The sequence below is a fragment of the Lactuca serriola genome, chromosome 4, assembly GCF_051521515.1.
Source record: "Lactuca serriola cultivar US96UC23 chromosome 4, Lser_US96UC23_V15, whole genome shotgun sequence".
NCBI lineage: Eukaryota > Viridiplantae > Streptophyta > Magnoliopsida > Asterales > Asteraceae > Lactuca > Lactuca serriola.
The window spans coordinates 114,339,283-114,357,764 of NC_136411.1; the positions used below are offsets into that span (position 1 = coordinate 114,339,283).

General features: G+C 31.1%; 1 protein-coding gene across 1 annotated transcript; it reads right to left on the reverse strand.

Moving 5' to 3' along the window:
• Positions 1 to 11,367: 11,367 nt before the first annotated feature.
• Positions 11,368 to 15,324, reverse strand: LOC145102367 (diacylglycerol kinase 5-like). Its single transcript, XM_079039754.1, has 14 exons — positions 15,055 to 15,324; positions 14,096 to 14,310; positions 13,876 to 13,998; positions 13,657 to 13,785; positions 13,491 to 13,576; positions 13,276 to 13,402; positions 13,122 to 13,170; positions 12,953 to 13,035; positions 12,766 to 12,833; positions 12,571 to 12,645; positions 12,376 to 12,463; positions 12,160 to 12,276; positions 11,741 to 12,079; positions 11,368 to 11,626 (listed from the first exon to the last, which is right to left on the reverse strand). The coding sequence occupies exons 2-13, from the start codon at positions 14,294 to 14,296 to the stop codon at positions 11,741 to 11,743; spliced, it is 1,485 nt and encodes a 494-aa protein (XP_078895880.1). The 5' UTR covers positions 14,297 to 14,310; positions 15,055 to 15,324; the 3' UTR covers positions 11,368 to 11,626.
• Positions 15,325 to 18,482: the final 3,158 nt, after the last annotated feature.

Sequence of the window (18,482 nt, forward strand, 5' to 3'; positions counted from 1 at the left end):
TTCAAATTCAATATGGTCGACCAAAGATGTTCTTTGTCCAAATGACTATCATTCTCAACTTCTGTTAGGTCTGGAACACTCTCATGCTCAATTGGAGAGTCATTCCACTCCAAAAACAACTGTTTGGAGCAAGCTGGTGGCTCTTTAATTTCAACAATTTTAACCTTACTAGGGTTGGGGGAAATAGAATAAGTATGTAAATTTGTTTTCCCATGCTCAATATATACATCTATTAGCTTATGGTTAGCAACATACGTACCCAGATGATGAACATCCTGATCTGAAGCCAAAGCAAATAACCCAAAATCCAAATCGCCAAATGGTCTCAGGAAATGATAATAGAGTAGTGTTTCGTCTGAATCAATATGCCCAAGTTCCTCCATAATCTCGTCAATGTCGTGAATGGAAAAGGTGTCAATGTCTAGTAAATCAACATAATTTTGCTTGCCTTTGATGTACTTTCTTCCAGGGAACTTTGTAAACTGTCCACCATGGTGTAATCGGACAGAGAATATCGTCGGATGTCCGACTGTATATTCACGGAAAGATTGGTTAGTCACATTTTTCTTTTTAAGTTACTAACTGATTGAGGGAGTAAACACTTACCATATCTACGAGCAACGTCAATCTCGTCCATGGTAGCACGTATCCTCCAAGGCGCCATCGTCGTTTTCAAATGTAGGGTTCTTTCGATCAAGGGTTTTCAAGGGTTTTCAAAGGGTTTTCAAAGGTTTTGTCTGTGAAGCTTGTGTCCGATCACGTTGATCAACAATACGTCCTTTTTTTTCTTGGCGCTATAACACTGGATATGTGAAAAGACTTTTATACCCCCAACGTGCAAGGCACGTGGGGTGTCTAACGGAAACAATTGACGGAATGTGAGAATAGGGACTAGGCGGGTTACATAATTAAAAGTTGAGGACAGTCCGAGTTAGAAAAATAAGTTAGGGACCAAGCGTGTAATTTACACTAAACCACAGGGACCATTCGCGTAATTTACTCTTTTTTTAATTTTTATGTCATAAGAATCCGGTTAATTTTGGCATGATTTTAAAATATCATTGAAATTATTATGTTTTTGTATATCATATCAACCTTTTTTTTTATCTTTGTATAGTAACAATAAAATTTATTAGTTTACACAACAAATATAGATATTTCAAATTTTGTAATATTATTATACCTTATAAAATACAACTCCCTCCAAAATAAATTTTCGCCAGTAACTTCATCCATAATTTCAACAAATTTAAATTTGTATTTTCTTTATATAATTTTTTTTAATGATCCTGATTTTTTTTCTCCAAAAGTATATCAAACATTTATGTCTTAGATAATGCTGACCTATTATAATTATTATTTTCCAAAAGTATATCCGTTTAATGAGGAATTTGATATAATAAAGGAAATGAATGTTAATTAAAATGAGATATATATTCCATAATTATTACATGAGTTTATTAAAAAAAATTAATATCAAGGTGTAAACATTAAGCATTTTTAAAGTGAAATTTCAGAATACATACAAACGATGATGCTGTACAATGAAATATAAAATTGAATATACTGAAAAAAAAAAACACTATTAAAGCAGACAATCTTGAAAATAACATAGTTATGAAAATTATAAAGTAAGATAAAAATTATAAGATATTAGGAGATTTGTAAAAAGTACATTCAGTAAAAACGTTACGGTTATTAGAAAAAATAAGACCGTTAAGATTAGTGAAATACAATATATAAACTAAATTATCACAATAGTAATGAAATCTCATTATTTGATATTTCATATAATTGAAAGATATATCAAATTATATTGATGATATACTAAAATTATTCAAAGTTGCGCCAAAATTAATGCAAAGTTCTTGCAAACACCAAATAAATAAGTACAAACATAAAAGCTAGCATTTATATTTATAATCAATTTAAAATAAACCAATCATGATTTAGAAAAGACTATCCATTGATGATATACTAAAATTAAATCTATATAACATTTAACATTTTATAAATTATATTACATAACTTTATTTGAATAAATGAAATAGTTGTCAATATTTAATGCAATAGAAAAAACGGTATATTGGTTGTCAATATATGTTTAAATTAGGTAACATTATTATGCAAGGAAAATCGTTCAACTAATAAAACAAAAAATAATGTCTACAAAGAGATCTTTCAATGATTATATATATTTATCGTTTTCAATGTATTTTCTACACATTTCAATAATACCAATAACCATATATTTTTTTATAATCATTATACAATATCTATAAACGATTATATGTTTTTTGATGCGTTTCCCGCGTTTAACGCGGACTATAATCTAGTTATACTATATTACAAAGGAGAGACTTTATTTTTTCTAAGATTCAATGTAAATAATGTCTAGTTTTTTAGGCCAACATGAAATTAATGGAAGTTACATAAACTAAACAAAAAAAATATTATTTTAACTTTATAAATAAAATAAATTCATTACAATAAAAATAATATTTTAAATATATAAAGAAATAGTCTAAGCTTCAACGTGAATAAAAATAAGTTTGGTTTAAGTGATTTTCAAATAAAAGTTGACGCATACCTACAAGATTTGACGCAAGTATTTTTTGAATTTTATATTTTATAATTAATAAAAGTTATATTTGAAAAAATTTAAAAAAAAAAAAAAAAAAAAAAAAAAAAAGGTTGCAATCTCATTGAAAAACTACTTTGAATAGATTTTTAAAAATGTAACTTAGACTCTTACGGTTTGCCACGGTGGACCAAGGGACCACCGCCTCCACCCTGGTCTTACTCCTCTCTTTTTTAGTTTTTACCCTTCTTTCTCTTTCCTAACTTTTTGAATAGTCAAAAAACTCAAAATTCATTTTTTTCTCTATTTTACCTATAAATAAAATTTCATAAACCGTTATTTTACCACACCTAAGTCTAATTCTTATATGTCTCTATATCTGTTTCTCTCAAAATTACTAGAAATATGTCTGTCATCTTCCTCTTTTAAGGAATTTTAAGTTATATTTGAAGCTATTGTGAGTGCTGTTAAAATTGTGCAACAAACATATAATGCTTTATGTAATGTGTGTATATAGAACCCGTGAATCTGTCCACCAATGTTTGATGGATTACTATATTGACGAGCATGCCATTTTTCTAAGACTATTATTTTCGAAGGCGGTTCAAGATGTTCGAACATTTATATAAATGCCTATGATTAATATTTTTGTATGTTGGCAAGTTTGGCTCTTGTGTAAGAAATAAATGTCATAAATTGCCCCCGTAATTTACAGAAAAGGTCATTGTGTATTTTTAGAGAAACGGTTTCTATGTTTAAAAAAATTACATAAATAGTCTGTAAAGTTCTGTCACAAAAGTTTCAACACTTTGCCACTTTCGGTCTATCCTCAACTTTTTACCACATTTGTTTGTGGAGTTGGCACTTTTGGTCTCCCGGCTTCGATATTCTCTACTGCTAACCATAAAGATTTCAAGAGTTTTCCACTTTTGGTCCCTACATTTACCAAATATGACAACTTAAGTTTTTGCCACATTAGTTTGTGGAATTGACGCTTTTGGTCCCTCACCTTCAATATTCTACTATACGACCTTACTTTCCTCAAAAAATTATACACACACAAAACAGAAACAACAAACGAGAAAAAAGAACCAAAGAAACATCGAAATATGTAAACATGAAAAAAAATCGGATCGTCGTGAAGTTCATCATCAAAGTAAAAACTAAACAGCTAACTTGCATATTTTTTTGTCTAATCTAACTACAAAAAAACTTATCATTTTGACAGGTTTATTATAGCATTTTGACAAAAAAAAATGACAAAGTTCATTCACACCACACACACTCTACAACAATGACAACGAAAAAAAATCCAATATCCAGTGAAAAAGAGCATGACAACTTCAATCCAAAATTATTATCGACAGTGTATGATTATTGTTGTGAAAGTCTATTTCACTTACTTTTGTCCCACTTTTACACACCTTTTGAAGTACAATATTTTAATCGTAAAAATAAATAAAACTACATTCCAGTGTAAAAAAAAGAAGGGAAAGAAACTCACCTGGGCAAAGCCTTCGCCCGATTTTTTTTTCTTCTTATTAGACCTTATTTATTTTATGTGGGTTTATTTCTAAAAATATATTATCCTCAAAAATTATTCATGAAATTTATCCATGTGAATTTTTTTTAATACCTAGGGTAAATTAGCGAATTTTTCTAATAAAGTTCTTTTGTTTTAAAAAATAAATAAATAAATTTTACGATTTTGCAATTTTTTCTTAATGAGTAACTCTTTTAAATAACCTACCTAATTTTTAGGAGCGGCAACTTAGGAGTGAATGAAGCCGATACGATAGTTGATGGGTACGATGGACGGTACTTCCGGTGAAACGATTACAATCATCCCAAGGTACAACCGAATTGATTCCTTGGGGATTACTAAACTGGGAAAATACCGAAAAATAGGGGGTATTTTCAAAATTTAGACATGAAAATGGACATTTCCGGATATAGACATGCATTCCGCGGAACTAGCTCCACGGAATCTATTGTAGCTTCGCATAATGGCAAAATCGTAAATAAATGAGTAAATTACACGAATAGTCCCTATGGTTTGGATAATTTGCGCGCTTGGTCCCTAACTTATTATTTTAACTCGGAAGGTCCCTACTGTTTGTTTTTGTTATGCGTTTGGTCCTTACTATTTGTTTTTGTTACGCGTTTGGTCCCTGTCGTACCTAAAAAGATTTTTATTTAAATAGGAAAAATGGTGGGGTAGGTAAGGTAAGATGAGGGGGTGTGTTTATTTAATATAAAGTAAAAAAACCAATGTCAAAGTGGTCTTTTTAGGTAAGATAGAGACCAATCACGTAACAAAAATAAACAATAGGGACCTTCCGAGTTAAAAAAAGAAGTTAGGGACCAAATGCGCAAATTACACTAAACCATAGGGACCATTTGTGTAATTTACTCTAAATAAATTAGTGTATTACAAAAACAAAAAAAAAAAACTCAAGATCCATTTCGCGGAGCTATAGTGGATTCCGCGGAGGTAGCTCCGACGAATGGATCTTCAGTTTTTCTTTTTTTCAGATCGATTTTTCGGGGTTTATATTCATTTCTCCAACTATTTATTTTCAAGAAAAAAATTATGATAGTATGAATTTTTCTTGACAATGTTTGAAATGAATTTGAGGTGGAAAAAAATTAGTCTTATAATTAGAGATCATTACATAAAAGAATCATTGGAGAAGATATTTTTTTTTAAACTGAAGATCCATTCCTCGGAGCTCCGCGGAATCCACTGTAGCTCCGCGGAATGGACCATGAGTTTCTTTTTAATACACTAATTTATTTACCATTTTGCCATTCCGCAGAGCTCCTCGGAATGCATGTCTATACCCGGAAATGTCCATTTTCATGTCTAATTTTTTAAAACTACCCCATATTTTTTTTACTATTACCGATATTTTCCCTACTAAACTCATATGTTTAGTGTCTCTCTGTACTTTATATGCCTTCCCTTTTTATTTTTCGACCATTTATTCACCGATCAAAAAAGAATAAATAATTTTTTTACTTCTTTTGTTTATTTTACCTTTTTAGAAATATAAATACCCCCTTCCATTATAAAAAATCACATATTCTCCAATTATATTTCTTCCACTATAAAAAATCACATCTGTTGTAGGATAAGAGAGTGAAAATGAGAGCAGAAACAAAATTTGATATTCCAATGGTATAATAAGTGGATTGAGAGAGTGAGATGGATGGATACCCTCCACCGTAACACGTCTTTCAAAAAATTTAAAATATTATATTTTTAAATGAAAAGGTAATAGTATTAGATTTAAGGGTTGTTTGTTTTGCACTTACTGGGTCTGGTCAGAGTTGACTGCTGACTCGGTCAGTAGGCCGTTTGATAAACATAAACTTTGGCTTACTCGGTCAGCTATCGCTGACCAAGACCCTTACTCGGTCCGCCAATTTTTAGCAGCTAACCCAAAACAAAAAAAGGAGTTGCCTATCTTGCCATTGGCCCTAAACGAAAAAACACATATAATCCACAAATTGTGCTTCTCGTCCCATGCATCGGCGCTTCCTTCTTCAACGATTCCTTCCACAGGGCATATCACTGGCGACGTCTCATCAGCCTCTACCGGCAGCAGCCTCCATAGTAACGCGGGTAAGCCAATTTCTTCTTCTTCTTCTTCTTCTTCTTCTTCTTCTTCTTAAATCAGTAGACAAAATATTTTGTTTCCATGACCTGATATGCCAATGCTCTTTAGTTTTATGAATTTTTTCTATTTTTTCGGAGGTATAACTTTCTTAATTTTTCTACTTTTCATTGCATTTTTCTTTATAAATGTGTCGATTTCTTAGTTCATGTCTTAGGCATAGGACATATTTATACGATTGACATACCACTTCAGTGGAATCCAATATTTTGAGCTCAAAAGGATTGATTAATTTTCCTTTGTTTTGTTTTCAAACGATTGCACATAAAGTGTTTGATGGAATGCTTAAATGAATTTTTTGATTAAAATGAATCTATATTGCCCTTTCTCATACCTTTAGTATAATATCCCCAAGTACTTTTTAGAGTTGACAATTGTTCTGTCTTTATGGTGATTTTGCAGCCATGGTCCTTGCTGCTTTTTTTCTTCATATCTCTGAATTCTTTTTTTGTTATATTCTTGTAAATGACTAGTCAATCATTTTTGTGTGATTTTGATGTTATGATGATGTTAGCAGAGATGAAGGGCAAGGGCCTAAAATTGATATCAGATGTCAAACCTTACGACTCTGAAAGAAAAGGGCAAGGCATCATATTTGTGTGCTTTTGATGGCTATACTGAAACCCAAGCAAAACAAAAGCAAAGATGATCCAGACAAGCATGTTGATGAACCTTTAACAACGTGCTCTACTATTTTTCTTCAAAATGTGGTCTTTTTATTACAATTTAGGTTATGTATTTTGTGATAAAGAATGGTTGTGGGAGAAGAATACAAGTATTTTGTTTGATATGTCATTTAATTTTAAAAGGGAATATTGGTTGATGTTTTCTTATTATTTTGTGTATATTAACTACAAACAGGGTTGTAAGTTGTTTATTTTTTTTAAGTTTGTTGGGTTTGAGATTAATATTTAATAGTATGTGCTTTTGTATTTCTTTTAGTTTTCATCTTTTAAAAAATATTTACAATAATATCATAGTTTTTATAAAAAAAATAAAAAATTGAAGGGTAAAATTGTCATTTTCATCATTCAGCACAATCAGTCAGAGAAATAATCAAACAACATAAACTCAGTCAGATGTGGACTCAATCAGAATTTCTAACTCAGTCAGCTTCTAACCCAGTCAGCTCTAACTCAATCAGTAGTTATCAAACGACCCCTTAGTACACACCACTACCTAAAGTTAAGTTTAAACATCTACGGTCAATATCTATGTCTTTTAATTTGAACAAAATTTAACTCCAAATAATTTATATGATTTTTTCTTCTATTAATATCAGTGTCGTAAAAACTCTGACTAGGCCCCGATTAATCTCAGATTAATCCATACGCGATACTTGACACTCGACCAACTAGCGGACCTCTAATGATTAATTTTTGCATATACAATGAATGAAGCATTAGAAAACAATGAAATGTTAACACTTTAAAGAAGTTCTATCTTAATAATATAAGTTATTCAATGAATTACTATTGTTGTATTAATCATATTAACATATTTTATATTAGTGGAATTTATGAACTTTGTTATAATATTAGTCATATTTAATTTTTAAAAATTTAACAAACTAGTAATTAATGGTCATCGATTAATCCCTACCTACCCGATTAATGCCTTAACACTAATCCACCAACTAGCTAACGTTGAGTATTTGTTTACAACTTTGATTAATACTAAAAAAATGTCTTGCTATACTAAGTGATAAAATAGTGTTTTTACCTATTAAACCTTCCAATATACTCTTCATGCCAAGGCACAAACCTCCAATATACTTGCAACCATACAACCATGAAGAAGAGAAAAAGAAGCCCATTTCTCAACCGTGAAGAAGAGAGAAAGAAGCCCATTTCTCAAATATGATGGTAACTATCCATCACAACCACGACCTCCAAGAGGCATTGGGATTTTGTGTACCGCTAAAGACGTGTTATGTGGTGTCTATTTTGGAAGGCCTTAAGGGCTTGTTATTTCACATTACCCTTCTACTTACAACTCTAATCTTACTTTCCCCTTGCTCTTCATACTTTCCTTGAATAATCACAATGGAAATTCTTTGTGATTCATTTTTAGTTTAATTAATTTTATAGTGCTTTCGAAGTTGGAATTTGTTTTATTAATGGATTTGTAAATAGTTACAATAGAAGCTTTAATTATGAGGGAGGGAGTCATTGCAGACTGAAGGAAAGATGGGGAGGAGTCATCAGTGTACCTTTATGAACACCATTTACTGGTAGGATGTAGGGATTAGACTGGTCTCGAAATCGAGCTGAGAACAAAAAAACGAAAACCGAAAATGAGAAATTATGGGAATCGAAAATACCAGTCAGTTCCATTTTTTTGGTTCCAAAAAACTGCAAAGAATTGTCTTAACTGTTTTGTTTGTCAATTTTTAGGGCTATGCAACTAAACTATTTCTTAACCAATTTAATTGTTTTTAGCCTAAATTGTAGCCAAAGCAGAGGGCTACAGCTTGGAGTGAAAATCAGCTCATTTCAAGCTCACATGATGGAGTTATGGCCATTTAAAATTAGGAAAAAAATAATAAACAATTATTATTTAAAAAAAAAAAAAAAAAAAACTTAGAGCCCTAATAGCTCCCTTTTAGATTTTTAGAGTTGTGTGTGTAACTCAGTTGTTTCTAAACCAATTCAATTGTGTTTGAGCTTAAATTGAAGCCAAAATAAAGGGTACAACCTAAGAAAAAAATCAATTTATTCCGAGCTCGTATGAATATTTTGACATATGAAGAAGTTATATCCGTTCAAAGTTGGGCACAAATTATAAACAATGATCACCATGTTTAGTTTACCATGTTCAAATGTATATTGATTTTTAACTTAAAATATAATTTATCAACACTTAGGGTAAATGGCACAAAAAAACACTCTTTTTATACAGAAATTCGATTTTGACACCGTGTTTATTTTGTGTCAATTTTGACACTGTGTTTTCCAATTTGTTACAATTCTGACCACTTGACCGGTTAACCAGGTTACATGCTGACGTGGCATGCTGACGTGTCAAAATTTATTTTCTTTTCCACAAAAAACACTAGGTTTTCACTTTTTTTCGATTTTGACACTAAGTTTAATTTTTTATTTCAATTTTGACACTATGTTTTTTTTTTGTTCCAATCGAACATTATTTATCAAATTTTGTTCAATTTTGTCTATTTTCCATTTGAAACCGTATAAATACATTTTTTTATTACATTTTAAACCGTATAAACATATTTTTTTCGTTTAAAAACCACATTTTTATTTAAATACAAAGTGTTTTTTTTCTCACGTTCAAAGCATTAGTTATATAATGAGAATCAAACTAATCGTAAGCTTCTAATAAGATGTAAAAATTTGATGCGTTGCAAACTTGATATCCGAGTTTTGATCGACTACACACCTCCAAACACATTTTAAAGTTGCATATTTAATATAAAATACAATTTTTATATAGCTAATACATATTTAATTATTTGTACATAAAAATATGGTTTGAGTGTAAAAAAATGTATTTATACAAAACTATGGTTGTTAAATGAAAAAAAAAACATATTTATACGGTTTAAATGTACAGTTTCAAATAGAAAATTGTCAACATTGAACAAAATTTGAAAAAATGATGTTCGATTTAGAACAAAAGAACATAGTGTCAAAGTTGAAAGAAAAAATTAAACTTAGTGTCAAAATAAAAAAAATGAAAACTTAGTGTTTTTGTGAGAAAAAAAAATCAATTTTGACACGTCAGCATATAATGTCAGCATGTCACGTCATCAAAACCGACACGTCATCATGCCACGTCAGCATGCAACCTGGTTAACCGGTCAAGTGGTCAGAATTGTAACAAATTGAAAAACACAGTGTCAAAATTAACAAAAAAAAAAAACACGGTATCGAAATCGAATTTCTTTGTAAAAATAGTGTTTTTTGTGTCATTTACCTCAACACTTACAACACCATATCAAAAAAAAAAAAAATGTACTGTATTTTGTGAGTAACTTGAATCGTAATGGTTGAAGTTTGGGATCGGACATGAGTTCACCTATCCCCAATGGAACAATACCACCATGGTAAAAACTCGTAAAAGATGGATGACTTAAAAACTCGGAAGTCGGAAACAATAAGTAAATGTCAAATTAGAGGTGTCATATCAAACAACAAAAGTCTATGACATATGAGCCGTACTTATTGAATGAAAAATACATGCGACACGTGAAAGAGATGGAAAGTTTGAAAAAAATTCATTAATTCTACGACTATTTACAAAGAGGTTGATTGTTGAGAAGACTTCCACATAAACTAGAGTTGCAAATCTATTGCATTTTGCAAATAGTTCGCAAGTTAATTCATCTGACAAAAATTATATCATAAATTGCTGAGATCATTTTTGCAAATCTGATGGTAAATGAAGTTAAATATAAATAATAAATTGTATAATGATATATGAGAATTCATGTTGTTTCCCGTGACGTACTTTCAGAGGTTTTTTTTTTTTTTTTTTTTTTTTTTTTTTTGTTCGTTGTCTATATATAAACTTCTATTTGATGTAGAATACATTCAAAATGTTTTCTGCATAACTACACATATGACGCAAAATATAAGAAAGCACCAAGTTTTATAACTTTTTTTATTTTACTTTTTTATTTTATAGTGATCCAAACCATTATACCTTCTTATCTCTAAAAGAACACTTTCCCCAGTTCGGTTTTGATGTCAAGACAAAACATCAAAAACACAATGTTTTCATGATTAATGATTTAGGTATTTAGCCATTATATTAGTTATCATAATAATCATAAGAACAAAGGGGCGTTTAAGATTTGCTTATTTAACTTATTAAATATTTTTTTGATAAAAATACTTATTAATTTATGTGTTGACAAAAATATGTTTCTAAAAAGTATTTGGAAAGTTTGCATGGTAGCAAGAAACTATAAGTCATTTTAAAAAAAATTACGTAAGCATACACAATTTTCAAAAATTTTGAGGAAATTTCATTGACCTTTCCTATATTCTTTTTATAAAAATAAAGTTGCTTTTTTCTATATTTTATCCACACTTTCGACCTAACTTTGAAAGTTTTTGCCTTTTTGGGATACACAAACACTAGAAATTTATAGGGTCATCACTCATCATAGACAAGCATGGCTTCATAATCAATTCTAGTTTAAAGAAAGAGCAATCTTGTTTCATCGATGCTCCTCTTCCTTCACAAACCATAGTAGCAAACATTCGATGAACAATCATGTACAAATTCACAATAATTTTCAAATTTTCAAATTTGTTATAATAATCGCTTACCCAATCAAATTACAAAGTTCCATCTTCGTTTCCATAGTTAACATTTCTGCTATTGTTATCAGTATCTGTTCATGATAATCAGAAGTCGAGTGATCATTAATGATTTAATGATACGTTTGTTACAACGCACACGACTTAATTTAACCCTTTATCGATTAAAAAAAAAAAAAAAAACATACCTAACTGAGGCGAGATATATCCACATCTTCCGGGATCTTAAACGTATCGGCTGCACCAAATTTTCTAAATTCTTCACCCGTAGAAGCTTCATCTTCATTTTCACTATCATACTTATCATCATCATCTTCTTGTTCATGAGAATGTGGAATTGAAGGATCTTTCACACTTTTCGATATGCAATTTTGTGTTGCGAGCATTTTGACGCGTCCAAGATGCGAGATTTCAACAACCGTGGTGTCGTCTTCTACAGGGAGAGGTTGTTTCCATGGCTCTCCATCCATTCGCATATACGTGCACTCTGCTGCACCCTTGTGGAATTCAAATCTCACCCGATGTGTCTATACAACAAATTGCACGAAATAAATTACCACAAAAAAACGGAAGTTTTTGAACTGTGTGCAATGGATTGAGTTTTAACCTGAGCCAAACGGGTGCCATGTCCCTTTGGTGCAAGGAGAACAAGCCCATGCCATGCATCTCTAAACCCAACAATCTCAATAAGCCCATCATCAACATATGGTCGGGTCAAGTCTCTCTGAAACACAATCACAAAATATGTCAAAAAAAAAAAAAAAAATCAAGAAATGGGAATACTGGAAAAGAGTAGAAAAGAAGACGAAATTATAATACTAACATCACGAGATTTGTGCTGATTTGGTGTTCCCCAAGGATTTAGTCCACCAGAGAAGCTAGGCAAATTGATGCATAAAATTGACCGGATACTGCAAGTCAAACAAGGATGATATGATGTTACATTCAATTACATATACTCGAAAGTGAAGAAGATGAAATACAACCCAAGGAAATACAGCTATCTGTAATGAGCTACCTATGATGTATTTTGAGGTCTTTCCAGCCACCATGCCTTTGCATAACCTTAACCTTTATAAGCTGGGCAATATTCCTGCATTTTATTTAAAAAAAAAAAAAAACAATTTAGCAATTGGACTATTGTTCTTATATAATTGTTATAATAATATTTCAGTGGCTAAATCACTAAATGATAAAGTGTTAAGAAACTCACTTTGAAGAAGGGTGGAAGAGTGATGCTGCAAACCACCCTTGAGTACACCCAATCTTTGCATATGTACTCTACAAAGCACATGGTCACTGAATTGATAAAATGGTAAAAGTACATCGTGTTTTCTCTATTTTGCCCTTTTCCCTTATCTGGAAACATATTGCCTTTATTCATTATCATACATTCATACCTGATTAGTCAACTGATTTTTGAATTTTTCTGGATGCAATTTCCTCTCACAATGAAACGCATACGATACTTGAGCATCCATCCCTAAATATAATAATTTTCTTAGAATTTTTATTTATACCAAAACCCTTGGAAATTTCTAGAATTTTTATTAAAATGTTGAGACTTACCCATGCTGAAATAATTCCAGAATCCTCCACGAAATGTGTCGTAGCCTGACTGAGGACATTAACCGAGTATACATTAACAAAATATGTAATGAAGATTATTCGACTTATTATTTTGTGTTATAATAAAAATTAAATTGATAATGGGATACTTTACCACATTAAGTTCATCTGTATCAGACACACGATTAAACGCATGTAAAGAATGTGGCAACTCCAAAGGGGGAATGGGATCACAAGACCCTTCTTTTGGGGCAGATTTCATCCTCATAAGAATATGCCAGCTGTCCATTATATGGTAAAAAATGAAAATGTGAAATCAACTATAAATAAAGACAAAAAAATAAAAGAAAAATAGGGATTAGGGTTTACCTGTCAATCTCCATTTCTTTTCCTTCCATAACTTGCTTCAAGAATTTCAAAACAGATTCACGATCTGTTCCTGGATTCTTTTTTCCCTGAAAATTATATTATTTTTTAATGTCAAATGCAAAAAATATAACATTCTTCTATTTTTATTTGTTTAATAATATCTTACCCAACCAAATGCAAATGGGAGATTGTTTCCAGTTCCTAGAGGCACGGTTGCTATTGGTGGTGGATGAGATAACTTCAGATCACTCACAACTCCAAGCAGCCACCCAGCAGTTCCATCTCCACCTGCAACCTGAAGAAATACAAATACTGCCACGTCAGCAAATATTATACTTATTTAAATATATTTGAAAAGCTAAAATATAATCGTAAATTAACTCACAATTATTCGTAATTGCTTTTCTATTGTAGTTGCTAATGCATCTTTATTAAGTTTGAGGTTTTCTATATTCAGGTACAATCTGCGTAACACTTTATCTGGAGCTTCTTCACCTAAATCAAAAACCTTTTGTAGGCAAAAAAAAAAAAAAAAGTTAGATATAATGAAAATATTATTCTGAACATAAATTAATCAATAAATAACAAAATGATGAGAATAATACCTGATTCTCATTTAGAACAGAACGGTATGTGACAAGAAGCTCACTGCCCAACTGCCCGCCACTTTTGGAGTTGACAAATACTATTGTCGGGCAGGTGGGTCCCACAGAAGGAACCTCAAATTTTCCGCCCGAAACAAGAATGTATTCGGGTATAAAAAATTCGTTTAAAAAGTTTTCTGGATAGGATGTATGATTCTTCATTACGCAAAAACCAACTGCAGTTACAAAATGTGAAGATTTTAGGGATTTAAATTTAACAAGATCGATGAGGCTCAAATTGTATGAGGTGTAATGGAGTATAATCGGTATGAATTATAAACAAAAAAGAGCAATGTAGTTTAATTGATTTGTTTATTATAGCATCCTACTTATTTTCTGATTTTCTTTTTCTTATTAGAACATTTACTTTGAAAAATCTATCAAATTATAGCAATAGCAATGTAATCTAGCAGCCTAACAACCCAGATGATTATTGTAAGATAATCAAAAACTAAATTATTTTATTAATTTTGGAATTGATAGTGTATTGAACTCTTATAGTATCTGTTTACTGTTTGATGATGGAATCATGTCGCTGTTGAAGGTGAAGGAACATGAGCATCTTTGATCCAAAATTCCAATTTTAATTTTTCTTTTTCTTCCTCGGAACAAAGGGGTTATTAATTACAGGATCCATTATTCCAAAAGAATCGAATCAATTTTTCATAAAACTCAAAGTGTGATCATCATTTCTAAATCACTTAAAAAAAAAATCGGCGCTATCCGGCAAAATTGAACAATTCCAACCCAAAAAAATAAATGAATAAAAATAAAAAGACAGAACTTGAATCCAACAACTTTTAATATGACAATCACCCAAAATTCTCCGAAAAGAGCTCCCAACTTTTCAAAAATATATATATAATTGCTCGAAATTCAAAAAAGGAAAAAGAAAAAAAAAATGGGGGTGAATGACGAACCTGGTGTTCCGGATTCGGAGCGATTTCAAAGAGGAATTCAGATCTGAAAATTGTTGAAAGAAGAAACTGAAAGCGAGTAGAAGACGTCTCAAGCGGATCGTCTGAAGAACGTGAGAGTTAAAGTTGACTTCTTTTGAATTCTATACGAAATCTTCGGCACGAGGAGATGGCTGTCATTGCTGCAATTCCATGTGTGTGTATGTATGTGTGTGTGAGAGAGAGAGGGTGGGAGAGATTCTGAATAAACCAAAAGATACAGAGTTGTTGAAGAGTCGAGTGGTTGATGGTGACGTAATTTAAGAGCTTTCTCAGAAATATCAAAATGGGTGGAATCAAAGATACCACCAAAATTTGTAAAATTAAAGCCAAAATTGCAAAAATGGTCTATGTAAATTTTTAGGGTTTTAGTCTAAATTTCGAGTTTTTTTGGATTCATAGTCTTTTTGGAGTGGTTTGTATGTGAAAATAGTCCCTCTGAAAATGGTCCTTGCAGCTATCGGAATTGATGGTTCTATATGGATTTGAGGGAAATCAAACAGGGTCACTTATGTGTGGTTTTGGAATCGGAATCACCAAATTATTTGTGTGATATATGTGTTTTTTTCTAAATTTTTAGTGTTTATGTATATGAAGTGGGTACAGATGAAGAATATGTGATGAAGAGAGAGAGAGAGAGAGAGAGAGATGTGGCCCCAAATTAGGTAATTATTTTATTTTTCATTTAAATTAAATAGAAAAAACAGAAAAAAAAATATCAGAAGGACATAATAGTCTTTTCAGTTTACTGAGGGACCAAAAATGCAAAGAAACTAGCTCAAATGGACCACCAATCCAAAAAAATCATGTTTTGGACTAAAACCCCAAAAAATGCATATCACAGATACCATTTTTGCAATTTTGTCAAAATTATATTCAAACTAGGGTTTAGACGCTGTTGAAACGTAGGTATGTTTAAAAAAGGAGGACGACAAAAATAAAACTTGAAAGTATATCCTAAATATATTAATAAAATTATCAAAAAAGTATGTAAGAGGCCAAAATATAATAAAAAATCAAATTGTAATGTATAAAATACTAATAATTTAATTTTAAAATTATGATGGATAAAAACTATTAAATAAAAATTAATTGAGTGGAAAAGTATAAATATGAAAAAAATTTAGGACCAAAACCTAAATTGTTATTTCCAAAAAGTTTGTTGTTTTACATTTAATACTACGGTAAATTACATGATGGTCCCTATGGTTTAAGGTAATCTGCATGCTTATATCGATTAATACATACAAATTCCGATACCAAAAAATTACAAATTTCGGATATTAAATAATTGATTTATTCGAATAAAATAGAATAGGGAAAACTTAGAAATAAAATGTAAAAGGAAACTGGAAAAAAATATCGGAAAGAAAATAAAAAAGTCAGACAAAAATAAAAAAGAAAATTAAAATTAAAATCCAAAATTATTTGATTTAATAAAATAATAATAATAATAAGTATAACCAATTTTAAAAGACAATTTAAAAAATAATTGAAAAACATTATTGATAGGTAATGTGAATGGAGGGTTTTTTTTTTTTTTAAGAAAGTTAGGGGTTTCTTTAAAGATAAGGAAGTGGTAATACTCCTAGCATCTTACTACATTATCTTTTTTGATGTCCTTATTTTTCTCTCTTAGCATTTGGAAGAAAATAGTAATGTAAGTTTAATAGGGCTTATTTTGAAAATAAAAATAAAAATAATAAAAGAAAAATGAATCCAGCGACTCAAAAATGAGTTGAATTGGAGGAAGCCAATTACATGCAAGAACAAGCCTCTCTCTGACCCATCCTTAGCGAGCCCCCTAGTGAGAGATAGGGGCAGTGTTCCCTCTCCTATAGCGAGCTTAACGAGGGGGTTTTACACCCTCACTCCTCTTAGTCTAAGAAGCCCTTTTAGTTTAAACCAAAATCACAGATGTCAATACATATTTACGGAAGGCAAACAGGTAACAAGTTGCGCCGCTATCCCTTTCTGGATGGCAAACTAATTCTTTTGAAAACAACATTTACAGATCTATGAGATATAAATTAGAATGCATGACTCATTGGACTTAGTTGAGGAGCTTCACCGCCTCTGGTGCGAGAAAACCAAATGTATCAAATGCAAAAGGTACAAACACATGTTGATTTTCTATACATGCATTCTCGTGCTTTGCCCCTTTGCATGAAGCGGTTTTCAAAACAGTCTGCCCTGCTGTGAAACCCCCGCTCCTCAAACCGACAAAACGAGAGACCCCAGTAAGATCCACACAAGCGTGCTTCCCTCCTACCCATCCAAAGACCAAAATGTCAGCTGACCTGAGTGTGGATCTTCCATCCTGAGTGTAGATCTTCCATCCTGCGTGTCCGTCAAAAAGTTCATAGGCTCTTCTTTCTTCACAGAAATACGAGCACGCCGATAAACATCAAAGAGAACATCTCTAACCACATCATGTTAGTACTTGAAACCATGGAGCTCGCTACAATGAATTGCATTTCCCCAAAAGTGTCCAAACATGTCTTGCGGCAAAATGGGCATATCTCGTCAATTGGGAATAAAGGAATCATGAGGCGGTAACGAATGATAGTTTGGTGAAAGATCTAGTATGTTCAAGAATCATATTAAAGTTATATTGCTAATTAACATATGATACTAATGGGTGACACTAACAACAACTTGATATAATTGATTATTTATTAGAAAATTGATTTTAATAAATATTCATAAACTCTTATAATTAAATTGGAAATTATTTATTTCTAGGAAATAATAATTTTCATTAGCAAGTAACATTATATTTAATTCATATGGTATGAATTAAAAAGTTAAAGTTTATATTTTATAAACTTGGTTTATAAAATATAAAGCTTTTGTCTTCTTCCTTTAAATAAGAGTCAAAAGATAAGATTATGGCTTTCATGTTAATTTATTCAAAAATAATAGGTATGGGAGAAAGCATGATGACAAGCTTATCTAAAGGGATTAATCATTAAGGACCTTAAGATTAAGTCTTCACTTCAACTAGCTTAGAAGCTTTCATGTTGTGTGTCCTTTTTTACATGAAAAATTCGAAATTCCTAAGCTCTCCCTCATTCTCTTTGTTTTGTTAAGAAGACTTGAAGATTACTTGCATTTATACTCTCTTGAAGTTTATACTTTAGTTATAAACTTCAAGCTTAAAAGTTATATGAGTTTTACAATAATAGCATCTTAAATCAAGTCGAGTCATTGTTGGTGTCTCAAAGGTTCCACATTCTTCATCAACTTCCAAGCCTCCCAAGATGACCCAAAGAACAACAAAGGTTGTTATTTCTTCATCCTTTCTATGGTTGGTGTTTAAATCTTTATATAACTTGCAAGATGATCCTTAGTAGGTATAAAATGTTTATGTTATTTTCGAAAATCATAAG

Bases quoted from the DNA above. Each gene is read 5' to 3' on its own strand.
- LOC145102367 (XM_079039754.1), bottom strand. From the start codon at position 14,296: ATGAAGAATCATACATCCTATCCAGAAAACTTTTTAAACGAATTTTTT. The intron at 13,577-13,656 runs GTAAGATATTAT...TATAATTTTCAG, and splicing joins TCCCATTTGCATTTGGTTGG to GGAAAAAAGAATCCAGGAAC. The intron at 12,277-12,375 runs GTTAGTATTATA...ATTGTGTTTCAG, and splicing joins ATCAGCACAAATCTCGTGAT to AGAGACTTGACCCGACCATA.